This window comes from Acartia tonsa, chromosome 10 (assembly GCF_053477335.1).
Source record: "Acartia tonsa isolate MP-2025a chromosome 10, ASM5347733v1, whole genome shotgun sequence".
Classification (NCBI taxonomy): Eukaryota; Metazoa; Arthropoda; class Copepoda; order Calanoida; family Acartiidae; genus Acartia; species Acartia tonsa.
The window spans coordinates 29,146,583-29,159,561 of NC_137269.1; the positions used below are offsets into that span (position 1 = coordinate 29,146,583).

General features: G+C 32.0%; 1 protein-coding gene across 1 annotated transcript in view; it reads right to left on the minus strand.

Annotated features, from left to right (window-relative positions):
- The window catches only part of LOC145330747 (phenoloxidase-activating factor 2-like), a 34,326-nt gene that overhangs the window by 2,377 nt on the left and 18,970 nt on the right, over positions 1–12,979 (minus strand). Inside the window, exon 11 of the mRNA XM_080175411.1 lies at positions 6,525–6,628. Within this exon, the coding sequence (XP_080031537.1) occupies positions 6,525–6,628 (104 nt within the window). The remainder of the gene's footprint in view (positions 1–6,524; positions 6,629–12,979) is intronic.

Consider the following 12,979-nt stretch of genomic DNA (forward strand, 5'->3'; position numbering starts at 1 on the left):
GGACGGACAAACCCTAATTATAGAAAAGCCCCGCTTTTAATAATAAAGGGGTGTGTTGATAATTGTAATAGGTATTAGTTATCATTACACCTTCAATATACAATTGTTACTGTAATACCTTATTGTCCTTATCAAAAGCGAAGCTTTTCTATAATTAGGTTCGGTCCGTACGTCCGTAAAGGTTGGCTCTTTTCGTTGATTAAGACAGATTAGAATTGTCGTATCGATTTCAAATTTTGCATGATGATTTCTATAACAGTTAGGTACGATTTAGAAAGCGGAGCGACTCTATAATCGTTACCAGAAAGTCCGTACGTCCATTTAAAACATGATGACTTTTTACTTTTATGACAACAAATATTCATCTGATTTTTTGAATACTGATTCCTATTACAACAAGGCATAATGTTATAAGCAAAGCATCTCTATAATCAAGTCCTAAAAATGTAAATATGTCCTTAAACAGTATCATGTATTTAAGCAGTTTTGCAACAAATTTACTTCCAATTTTGTTTGGATTCATTAATATTCTGCCTATTCAGATCTGACACTCTTAAAGTATTAATATTCGTCTGTCCTGGTGACCCCTAAAATGGTGGGTCCACGTATTACGTGCATGACAAATATCTCGAGTTTTTTCCGTCTTAATTTCTTACGACTTTTATACAGTTTTGTATTGTGGGAGGCGTAGTTAGACAAATTAGTTGGGGGGAAAGTACAAAGTTTATACTGAGTTAACACTTTAAGGACAATAGGGATGAAAAGTAGAAAATGTTATTTATGAAATAAAAAAAATTATATTTGAATGTTGTATATTAAATAATGTATATCATAAATTAATTTTGAAATGGTTTATAGAAAAGTAAAATCTTTAAAGGTTTAAATATAGATGTAACAAACAATATGATTCAAACGGCAGATTTAAAAAACTTTCAAAATTTCAACAATTGGACATGAGGGAAGTTAAAGTCTTGAAATCTGATTTCTTTTAAAGCTGAGTAATAATTATTTAACGCATCGTATTATAGACAGCTTTCCTCGGATATTAAAAATGAAAAATTATCAGATTAAAGCCTTGGAGGCCCTCCACAGTGCAGTGGTGAGGTAAAGTTTAGTAGCCCCGCTGAGTTAGGGCCCCCTGCACGGGTAAGGTTAGGTTAAACAAGGTAAGGGCTCTCCTCCACAGGGATTAGTTTAGGTAAAATTAAGTAGCTCCACAGGGTTAGGGCCTCCTCCAGAGATTGAGTTACGTTTAGTTAGGTTAGTTTAGATGAAATTGAGTAGCCCCATAGGGTCAGGGCCTCCCACAGGGTTTAGATTAGGTTAAACAAGGTTAAATTAAATTAGGTTAGGTTATATTGAGTTGTCCCGCTGAAATAGGGCCCTCCACATGGGTTGGGTTAGGTTAGGTTAGGCTATGTTAAGTTAGTTTAGGTAATGTTAAGTACCCTTGAAGGGTTAGCACATCCATAGGGGTTAGGTTATGATAGATTAAGTCAGATTAGGTTAGGCTAAGCTAGGCTAGGTTATGTTAGGTAATATTGAGTAGACCCGTTATGTTAGGGGTTAGGATAGAGTTAGGTAGGGTAGGTTTAGTAAGATAATCTTGGGTAACCCTGCAGGGTTAGAGCTGCCTCCAGGAGTCAGGCTATTTTAGATTCAATTAGGTAAGGTTAGGCTAGTTTAATTAATATTGAGTATCCCAAAAGGGTTAGGGTCCCCTGCATTGGTTAGTTTAGGTTAAGTTAGGTTTATTTAGATAGGAATAGATAATATAGAGTAGCTTCGCAGGATTAGGGCTCCCTGCAGGGTTTAGGTAAGGTTAGGTAAGGTCAGATAATATTGAGTAGCCTAATGGGTTTGAAACCTCCGTAGGGGTTAGATTCACTTTGGCTCAGTAAAATTAGGTTAGGTTAGGTTTAGTTATGTTAGTTATAACAGAAACCCTCCAGGATTTACCCCCCTTCCCAGGGGTTAGGTTAGGTTAGATTGAGTTAGATTAGTTTAGGAAATATTAAATAATCCTGACAGGGTTAAGGCCCTCCAGAGAGGTTAGGAACGGTTAATATTATTGGATATAAATTTGTGCATATACAGTAAATTATAATAACATTATGATTTTATGAAAACATTCATAAACAACATCTATAAATGCAAAGATCTGAAGTGGTAGGTCAAACGCACATCAACATTTGTAGAGTGTAAAACTGTTTAAATATAGGATACTGTTTAAGGACATACTTACATTTTTAGGACTTAATTATAGAGAAGCTTCGGCTAAAACACTGTACAATGTTGTCTTAGGAATCATTATTTCAATTATCGCCAACTATCGCAAAAAAAAATTTTAAATCAACATGTTTGAAATGGACATACAGAAATTCTAGTAACATTTACTTAACAGATGCTATGCTTCCTAAATCGTATTTGACTTATATAGGAATCAACATACAAAATTATTTAATTGATAAGAAAAAATGTCTAAATTAACAAAAAGAGCTAACCGTCACGGCCGGACAGACAGACTGACCGATCGACCATAATTATAGAGAAGCTTCACTTTAAAAATTTCCGAATTCATTATTTTCAATTTATTTGTAATTTAGAGTGTTTGCGGTGTTCTTTGCTCAACTAGTCCCTTTGAGGAAACCATAATTTTTCCATAAAAATTTAGCCATCTTTATTATATAGCAGTTAAAATCTTTAGCTTTTTCAAATACCAATTCTTACAGACGAACACATTAAAATTTTGAGTTATAGAGTAGTTCTTCTACTAAAAAAATCATTTGGTACAACTAATTTGTCTTAACTAAAGCATTTGTTTAAAGTCAAAAATATATAACAACATTCATTTTGTATGTTTACTCACTGAGAACTATCGCCAAAATTTCAAAGAATTTAATTAAACGAAAAAATCTAAAAATTATTATTGATTAATATAATCTCGAACGGTTGTTATTAAATTATCTTTAAAAATTAAATTTCTTTTTTCTTTTAAAAAATCAATACAACAATGTACCTAATAACATTGTGTACTATTATCAATTTGAATGTAGAATAATAGAGGCGTTTCAAGGGGGGCGTACCAAAAAGTGGTTAATTCACCACCATTAATTAAACAGTTTTGAGAATAAAAATATAAAAAATATTGATTTTTTATACATGTATCATATTTTATTTCTGATTATCTTTCATTTCAACAGTAACGGGTGACTTTAGCTTAGGCGTCAATTTATTCGCAGAATATAAAATGTGTTCACTTTAAAGTAAAACGAGGATGACAACATCCATAAAATCAAAGCTCTAAAATCAGAAGGAAGAACAGTCAAACAATAAATTACGAACATTAATTTCCAAGTCTAAACAAAATTGTACATACATTTTTTGTAAAATTGCATAAATATAGGAATCAGTAAAAGGACATACTTTCATATTTAGGATTTGATTATAGAGATGCCTTGCTTATAATACTTTAACTTATTTTCCTAGGAATCATTATTCCAAAAACCAGATAAAAAGGATAAACAGCATCTTTTAATGGAGTGACTGACTTTCTGATAGATAATATAGAGTTGCTACGCTTTCTTATTCGTACAAAACTGTTCTAAATTGTGCCTAACTGTCATAGGAATCATTATGAAAAATTCGAAATTGATATGACAATTCTAAAATGTCGATTTTAATTATTATTTTATACAAAAAATGTTGTCAAAAAAGTTACAAATCAGCATGTTTTAACCCTTAACAGTCGGGCCCCTTGCCGCACCTTATTATCTCAGTTCCTATTAGAGCTAGAGGGCTAATTTTTTTTGTGCAAGTCCCCTGTGTTATGATGAATTTCCGACCTTAAGTAAGTCAAAGTCAATTTTTGCTTCCTTCACCCTTTTATTTAACAACCTTTGTTTTTAGGTCCTTTTTTACTTAAAAATTTTAAACGGCTGTAATTTTTTTTATTTTTGAAGCTAGAAGAAAATTTTTTTGCAGAAAATGTTTATTTTTATGTAAATTTTATATTTGAAATATCAAAACATAAATTTCAGCGGCAGCAGCTATATTTGGCAGCTGCCAGCCGTCGCAGTCGGCGGTCGGCGGGAAAACGGCGGCGGATCTTTATGAAATTTTAATACATTATGTAGACATGTAAGAAAAGCTTAAGTTTAAAGTTTGAAGTCTCTAAGTCAAAAATTGCGGCCACAGGAGCCTTTTAAAGATTTCTGGAGACCTGGAGGATCAGGACCTGCAGGATCATACCTGGAACCTGAAATTGACTTGAACACCTGTATTTAATATGAGGATGTACTACTAAAGGATATTTTAGTATTTTGGTAAGATAAAATGCTTTGTTTAATTAAAAAAATATTTTTGTTCTTTACCTGGATGACTCTGCCAGGTTTGCTGGCATCCTGTGCCCGCCAGGATGGAGATATTCAAAAAATTCCAACTCTCAGTTATGTGTCATACCCACACTTAAAAAGTCAAGCAGTATGGGCTCTTTATCTTTCACACACAGAAATGAGATAGAAAAAACTGGATGAGGGGGCGTTCAACGCCCCCCCTCCCCTCTCCGACCGTTAAGGGTTAAATGAACGTACAGACTTTCTTGGTAGAGTTGCTACACTTTCTAATTCGTATGGACGGACGTACGGGCGGGGGGACCGATCAAAATTATAGAAAGGCTTTTTTAAAAATGTTTGCAGGAACAAATTGAGCTGAAAAATGAATCTTTTATTTGTTTGCAATTTACTCTATAATTTAAAATGTCTTTTAGTCCGTCTAAAAGAGTGTTTGTTTTATAAAGAATTTCTGTATTTCCTACCCTTTTACTTTAGTATCGAAGCTACTCTATAATTCAAAATGTCCGTATTTCGGTTGGAGACAAAGTGGGGGGAACGTGATTTTCTCGGCTCCTATGACAGATAGAAGGCTGAAACTTTTTGTCAACATTCCCAACACTAACGAGCATAATTAACTTTAACACATTCATAGCGGTCGGACTGCTTTTTAGCAGGTTTTAGGCTATATTTGTATTTTTCAAATTTTTCACCATAACTTTGGTGTTTATGGTCCGATTTTCAAATCTTTTTTAGTTATTGATATCTAAATTAAATCCAGCATATAATTTACTTTGGCCGTTGGTATGTCAATCATTATAGAAAATAAAATAAGGTTTTGTGTTTATTTTTTCCAGTGAATCTTTTCTTGATTTTAAAGATTACTCTTTCATTCTATTTGTATGTATTCCCATCCACGATTTTTGTGCCACGCTACTTATGGATGTTGTCATCCTTGTTAGGCCCTTTTTAAAGATTTTAAGCTGCTGTAGTTTTCTTTATTTTTGAGGGTAGAAGAGCAATTTTTCCAAAAAAAAAGTTTATTTTGTATTAGAATTCTCAAAATATAAACTTCAGTGGTGTACTTGGAAGCTGTCTGCCACTGCAGTTAGCGGTTGGTGGGAAAATAGCGGCAGATTTTTATGACATTTTAATATGTCATGTTAACATGTTAGTTTAAGCTTGGAGTTTAAAAATAAAATTATCTTAGTCTAAAAGTGCTTTCATAGGAGCCATTTAAAGTTTTATGCAGGTCATACCCAAAACCTGAAAATGACTTTAAACCCTATATTTTAAATTGATATGGACTACTATAGGATCTTTTAATATATTGGTAATGTAAAAAGCTTTGTTTAAGTAAAAAAAAATATTTTTGTTCTTCACCTGCATGATCCTGCCTTGTTTGTTCGCATCCTGTAACCCCAAGGATGGAGATGTGGACTCTCACACATAAAATTAGATAGAAAACATCTGAGGAACTCTAGAACAATGGTTTCCTAATAGTTTATTTGTTTGTTTTATCAAGGTAACGACTTACGGTCGGAAATTTTTTAACAACCAGGGAATATGCACACAACCTTCTTGCTGTAATAGAGGATGATATAAAAGGTTAAAGGAAGCGTTCAATGCCCGTCCCCCTCCTCCCCACTCAAAAACGGAAGGGGTAAAGCTACCTACAACTGCCATTGTTTTCAAAAATGATTATATGAATGGTGTCAAGAAGTTTCAGGTGTCTATCTTGAATAGTAGCTGAGAAAATCACCTTTCCCCTACTCCATTTATGACAAAGTTAAGTATAGATGGACATTTTGGAAATAGAGTAGCTTCGCTACTAAAAAAAAGTGTCATGACATCCTAGAAGTAACTCGAATTTTTACATTAGTTTCATACGAAGTTGTCTGCGATGTCATCGCTAATTTTTAAAATCAAATTGATATTTTTGTTATACAAAATTAAATTTCTTTATAATTTTAATTGCTTTTTAATACAGAATGTATATATTCTAAATATAAATTAATTTTGTTTCTACTAAGGCGTTGCAAAATTTTAAGTTCGCCAAAATTGAGATATGCCAGAGAGCCGGACCCACCATTTTAGGATTCACCTCTGTCCTTACATTTCAGAGCTTTGCTTTTATGGATGTTGTCATCCTTGTTTTATATAAATTAGTGACATATTATCTAAACTTGTAACCTGGTAAGATCAACAGATCGTTCCATAATTATGACGGCAACATCATTGAGTAAAAGATCCGGATCAAAGTTTGGGTGAGTGTAAATATTTGAAGCTCTGATCTCCTGGTTTATAATTTTTTTGTAATTTTTAATGGTTATGAAAAATGTTAGTTGGTTGAAATCTTTGTCAGATTATCATGTATATATATATTATTTCGCAGCCGGCTGTAAAAAACACTTTCAAAGCCGAAAAAAGATAAAAATATATGTTGACAGCTCCCGACCCTTTTTTACTAAAAATAAACTCCTAAAAACCCTTTTTTTCTTCCAAAATTAACCCCTACCTAAAAAACTCGGAATATATGTAATTTGGCTTCAAGTTTTATTTATCAATTTAATACTTAAGATAAATATATTAATACTAAAAAAAATCACTAAACTTTCCAACTTGATAATCAACTTAGATAGATAGATAGATAGATAGATAGATAGATAGATAGATAGATAGATAGATAGATAGATAGATAGATAGATAGATAGATAGATAGATAGATAGATAGATAGATAGATAGATAGATAGATAGATAGATAGATAGATAGATAGATAGATAGATAGATAGATAGATAGATAGATAGATAGATAGATAGATAGATAGATAGATAGATAGATAGATAGATAGATAGATAGATAGATAGATAGATAGATAGATAGATAGATAGACAGATAGATAGACAGACAGACAGACAGACAGACAGACAGACAGACAGACAGACAGACAGACAGACAGACAGACAGACTCAAAGCTTTCAAACTACTTTATCTTATTTGTTGACTAAAACACTTTTTAACAAGTGATGGAGAGTAATTTAATTTCTCGTATTCATTCGAATCCGGTGGATAGGAACCGGTTCTCATCCATACGAAAAAACCATGTCTAGCATCGTATTATATTCAGCTTTCTCGAATATAGAAATGTACAATCATAAGATTAAAACCAGTTTTTTTTAGCCGGTGCCTCCGTTACCTCGGGGCTAAAAAAACTAGTTTTAATCTTATAATTGTACACTCTATATCCGCGGAAAGCCGTTTATAATACGATACGAGAAATAACTATTACCGTTATTGAGAATGATGTTTATCAATTCATCCTCCAATATCTTATCCAAGAAATGTTAAAGAATTATTTATAACCCTCCGTCCCCTTTCAACTTTTAAGCATCCCTTTTAGAAGCGAATCTTTTCTATAATTAGGGTTGGTCCGTCCATACGTCCGACCGTTAATTTAGGCATGTTAGAATTGTCCTATCGATTTCAAACTTTGCATGGTGATTACTGTAGTAGTTTGGTGGGATTTAGAAAGCGTAGCAACTCTATAATTGTTACCAGAATTTCCGTACGTTCATTTTAAACATGTTGATTTTTATTTTTTTTAAGAACAAATTTTTTTAGATAAAATTATCCGATTGATCTGATTTTTTGGAAAACTGATTCCTAGGACAACAAAAACAATGATATAAGCAAAGCATCTCTATAATAAAGTCCTAAAAACGTAAGTATGTCCTTAAACATTATCCTATTTTTAAGCAGTTTTCAACAAATTTACTTCTATGTCTGACATCTATGTTCGTTTGTCCTACCGTTTTAGAGCTTCGCTTTTATGGATATTGTCATCCTTGTTATAATTGACTTTTAACAAAAAAAGCGAAGCCTTACTATAATTAGGGTCCGTCTGGAACGGATAGTTTTTTGTTGTTGTTAATTTAGGCATTGTCTTATCGATTTATAAAGCATAGCTTCTATATAATCGTTACCAGAATGTCTGATTTTCAACTTTTTGAACAATTAATTTTATGTGATATAATTGTCCGATATGTATGTATGTCCTTAAACATTATCCTGTATTTCAGTAGTATTTTAACAAATTTACTTACAATTTTGATTCGTCTTTTATACATTTATAATCTGATTATTCAGTTTGACACTACAAATCACAATGTTCGTTTGTCGAACAGTTTAAGAGCCTCGCTTTTATGGATATTGTCATCCTTGTTTTTACAGAAAAAGAACTTTCAATTTTAGCAAAGTAGGTGGGAGATATCTGACACCTTTTTCCAACAAATGTTCCCTTGTTATATTAAGTAATTAATTATATTATTTTTACCACATATTTTCATTTTTCTGGAAATATAAATATTTTTTAATCTGAAATGGCTAGATTCAAAAAAAGTAAATATAAAAAAGACAGCCATATCGATAGACAAATAGAGAGATAGAGGACAATAAAAGTGTTAAAAGATAAACAGACAGATAGATAGAAAGATGGATAGACTTTTGTGATGAGAGGGGGGAATGTCGAACCTCATAAACCTCTGAATAAGTTTCTGTGACCTATATAAAGTCACTCTGAAAAATAAAGGAATATTATTCATAAAAAGATATATTGGGTTGGAGGTAGGAAGGGAGTGGATTGGGTCAGGGGGGTGTAAAGGGGGTAATCGTTATTTTAGCTCGCTGCAAGTTTTATTTTATCAGAGAACATGAAAATCTGATGTAAAAGCCAAGTAATGATATGTGCATAGTAAGACTTGGTCGGCACTGGGCAGTTTCAATTTTAAATGTTTATAGTTAAGAGTCCCTTTAAAACAACAAAATTTTAAAGCAGTGTGTTCATATAAAGTATATTCAAAAAATGTTTTTTTTTATTCAACTTTAAAAATCATATACGGCCATTACTGCATGCACAAGAAATAGTTTTATTATTAGTTTTCCTTAACCTAATTGCAAAACATATGGGTGGGTCCTAACCATTATCGAAAAAAATTTTAAGGGATTCTTGAGTGAAATGACAATACGTTAAATTAAATTTTAGCAAGCCCATAAATATCTTTAAATAACTTTATCTTCTATCGACTGCGTCCCCAGCACCTATATGCTCTGCATTGGAAAGGGTAGAAAAATGGCCAAAAACTATCCAAATACTTTAATCTTAAAATAAAGTTCCTGGTACCAATGTGAAGCTTCCCTGAAATAAGGAACTCACTCGGTTCAGTAGTTACCATAATTTTGAGCTACACAACCAAAAACCTACTACTAATAGGATGCAAACATTAATTTTTTTATTCAATAATATTAAATTATTATTTGTTCTTCTCTTTAATACTTTAATTGGGGAAAAACAAACTGAAATCAATGATTTATTATACAGGGAGTAAGGGAGGGGACAATGGGCAATTAATTCAATTTAAGAGTTTGCGAAGAAAGGCAATGAAATCTAGAATAATCCTGAAAATTTGGTGGAAATTGTAAAGTGATTGTTAATTAAATCTAGAAAACCATAAACTAAGAAAAAAGTTCCAAGAAAAAAAGCAATAATTTGAAAATTTGATTACCAGTATTACAGACTGACAACCATTCTGTAATTAATTACCAGAAAAATCTCCCTAGAACTTTCCAGATGACAGGGAAAGAGAAAAGAGATTTGGGGGCAAGTGATGTGAACAGGGAAAAAAGGGACAGGCAGGCGTGTAGGGTAACTGCTAGCTGGTTGGGCAAGAATATGACCCGCACGCCTTCCTGCCCCTTTTTATCCTGTTTTTTTTACTTGCACCCACCTCCCTTCTCCATTTCCCTTTCTTGTCTGCTTTAAAAAAGGAGGTGGGGGAGAAGGGAGTGAAATGGAGTATGGGAGGGGGGCCGTGTATTTATATTTAAACTACTCTCTGTCTGCAAAACTATATATATTCTAAACTAACACAGCGAGTAGGGGCATTTCTTGCGCAAGTACCCAAACTCAGTCAGAAACTGCTAAATTCTTGCACATTCCCTTTAAGCCAGTACCCAAAGTCTGAGACTCCTAAAGATTGAATATTCGATCCATTGTCCCCTTCCTTACTCCCTGTTTATTATAGCTATTATTAGTATTTTATTATTTTTATTAGATGTAAATATATGAACTACTTAAACAAGAAAGAACAACAAAAATAAAGAATAAAGCGAAAATCCAAAATATGATAGCAAAACAAACATTAACCCTTGTAGATTGTTAGAACTTAATAAACAGAATATAAAATTTTAAGCATAAACACAAATGTGTTTAAATTCGTTGCAAGATTGCGTAAATACACGATATACTTATATTATTAGGACTTGATGCTTTGCTCAAAAAATTATTGCTTATTTGTTACAGATTTAAATCATCATGCAAAGCTTTAAATAGACAGAAAAATCCCAATGGTATAAATTAATGATAAGAGCCATCCGTTAGGGACATTCATATTTTTGGACGCACAGACGAACAGTCCCTAATTATAGAAAAGATTTACTTTTAACCATCCTAAACCTTTTTTTGTCGGTTTACAGTGGAGGGTTGCAAATTAGTTTTGACAAATTCAAAAATTTTCAACATAAAATTGAAAAGAATCTTTGGGTTATGGAAAGAAAACGAGGTTGCGGGTTTCGTCGTATTTTCACAGTCGCTTTTGAAAGGTTATTTTAGGTTAGGTTATGTAAATTTTAATGATTGCCCTGCAGGGTTAGAAAATATGCCCCGCAGGGCTAAAAATAGGAGAAAAGCTACTGTGAAAATACTACAAAACCTGCAACTTCGTTTTCTTTACATGATCAAAATCTTTTTATTGCACTGACTTTTTACTTTTTAGCATGTATACGATAAATAAACAATTTAGGCATTAGACATTATATACCACCATCCTAATAGATTTTTAAAAGCAAAGTTTTTCTATAATTAGAGTCGGTCCGTCCGTCTGTACGTCCGTAACGGTTAGCTCTTTTAGTTCATTTAGACATTGTCCTACCGTTCTCAAACTTTGCATGATGATTCCTATAATAGTAAGGTATGATTTAAGATACGTAGCAACTCTATAATCTTTATGAAAATGTCTGTACGTACATTTACAATATGTTGATTTTTAAGTTTTTGACAAAAATATTTCATGTGATTTAATTATCCTATTCATCTGGTTTTTAGAATACTGATTCCTAGGACAAAGCAAAGCATCTCTATAATCAAGTCCTAAAAATGTAAGTATGTTCTTAAGCATTATCCTGTATTAAAGCAATTTGTCTTCCAATTTTGTTTATACTTAAACATTTACATTCTGCTTATACAGTTCTGACACTCTACAAGTGATTATGTTAATTTATCTTTCCTTTTAATTATAAAATTTTTTGTTTGATATCTTTATCCTATTGATTTGATTTTTTGAATATTGATTCCTAGAACAACACATACAATATTATAAGCGAAGCATCTTCATAATTTTATCCTAAAATGTAAGAATGTCTTTAAACAGAATCCTGTATTTAAGAAGTTTTTCATCACATATACACAATTTATGTTAATGTTCGTTTGTCATACCATCTAAATTTATAGCTTCGTTTTTATGGATATTACCATCCTAGTTTTTTTTAGTTTTAATTTCTGACAGCCATACTAACCATCACCAAAACAACCTATAAATTTTTATTTTTTGAGGGGGGGGGGAAGGAGAATTGTTATAAATATCATCAACTTAATATAGACCAAGGTGAATCTTCCCTTGTAGCCTTCAGAATAGCCGTTTGAAACTGACTTTGTATGGCCATTCAAAATTAGACATTATTTAATAACAAAATGTTTATAAAAAGTGAAGCTATTCTATCAATAATACAAAGTAGAATGATGTCTGTCCGTCTGTCCCTTAACATCTCGGTAATTTTTCTTGCTCATTATTGTAAAGCCATTGATCAGGATAATAACTTCTGGTTATTGTAATCATGTACGAACACACACGCACATATCTTTATTTGGTCTTATCTGTCTAATTAAAAGTCTCGAGCAATAATTTAAAAAAATATTTTCCAATTTTTTCTATATCAATTTCACTAATTTTAATAATTTGTCTGTCCATCCAAGTATGTCAGCAAAAAACTTTGGTTACAGTGGAGTTAGATGAATTGTTCTTCTAGTTTTAAAATCATATAACTAGGACACAATGACATCCACAATCTGTCATTTGTATGTCTGAAGTCCATTAGGGCGGATTCATATCAGAATTACACAAAGAGGGGATATACATGCATGTACTTTCACAAAAATTAAGAATACTACCACCTAAAAAACTATTTCATGATTTAAAAAATGCTAAGACGTCATACTTATCATAAGAGAATAATCATAATTTAAAGTGATTATGTTTGCAAAAAAACAGTTGGTCATACAAACAATTTCAAAATAATAATTTTTTTTCCAATCCAAGCATTTTGAAGTCAAACAAAGGAAAAGGCCATAACATAAAAACGACCATACAAAAAAAAAGATAAGGCTACAAAACAGCATAAATTATTATTACTAACCCTTAAAAGTCGGACCATTTTAGTCAGAAGAACTTTTTTTTCAGGAAATGTTTATTTTTATGTGTATTTTATATTAGATTTCTCAAAAAAGAAATTTTGGCGCTGGCAGTTATACCAAA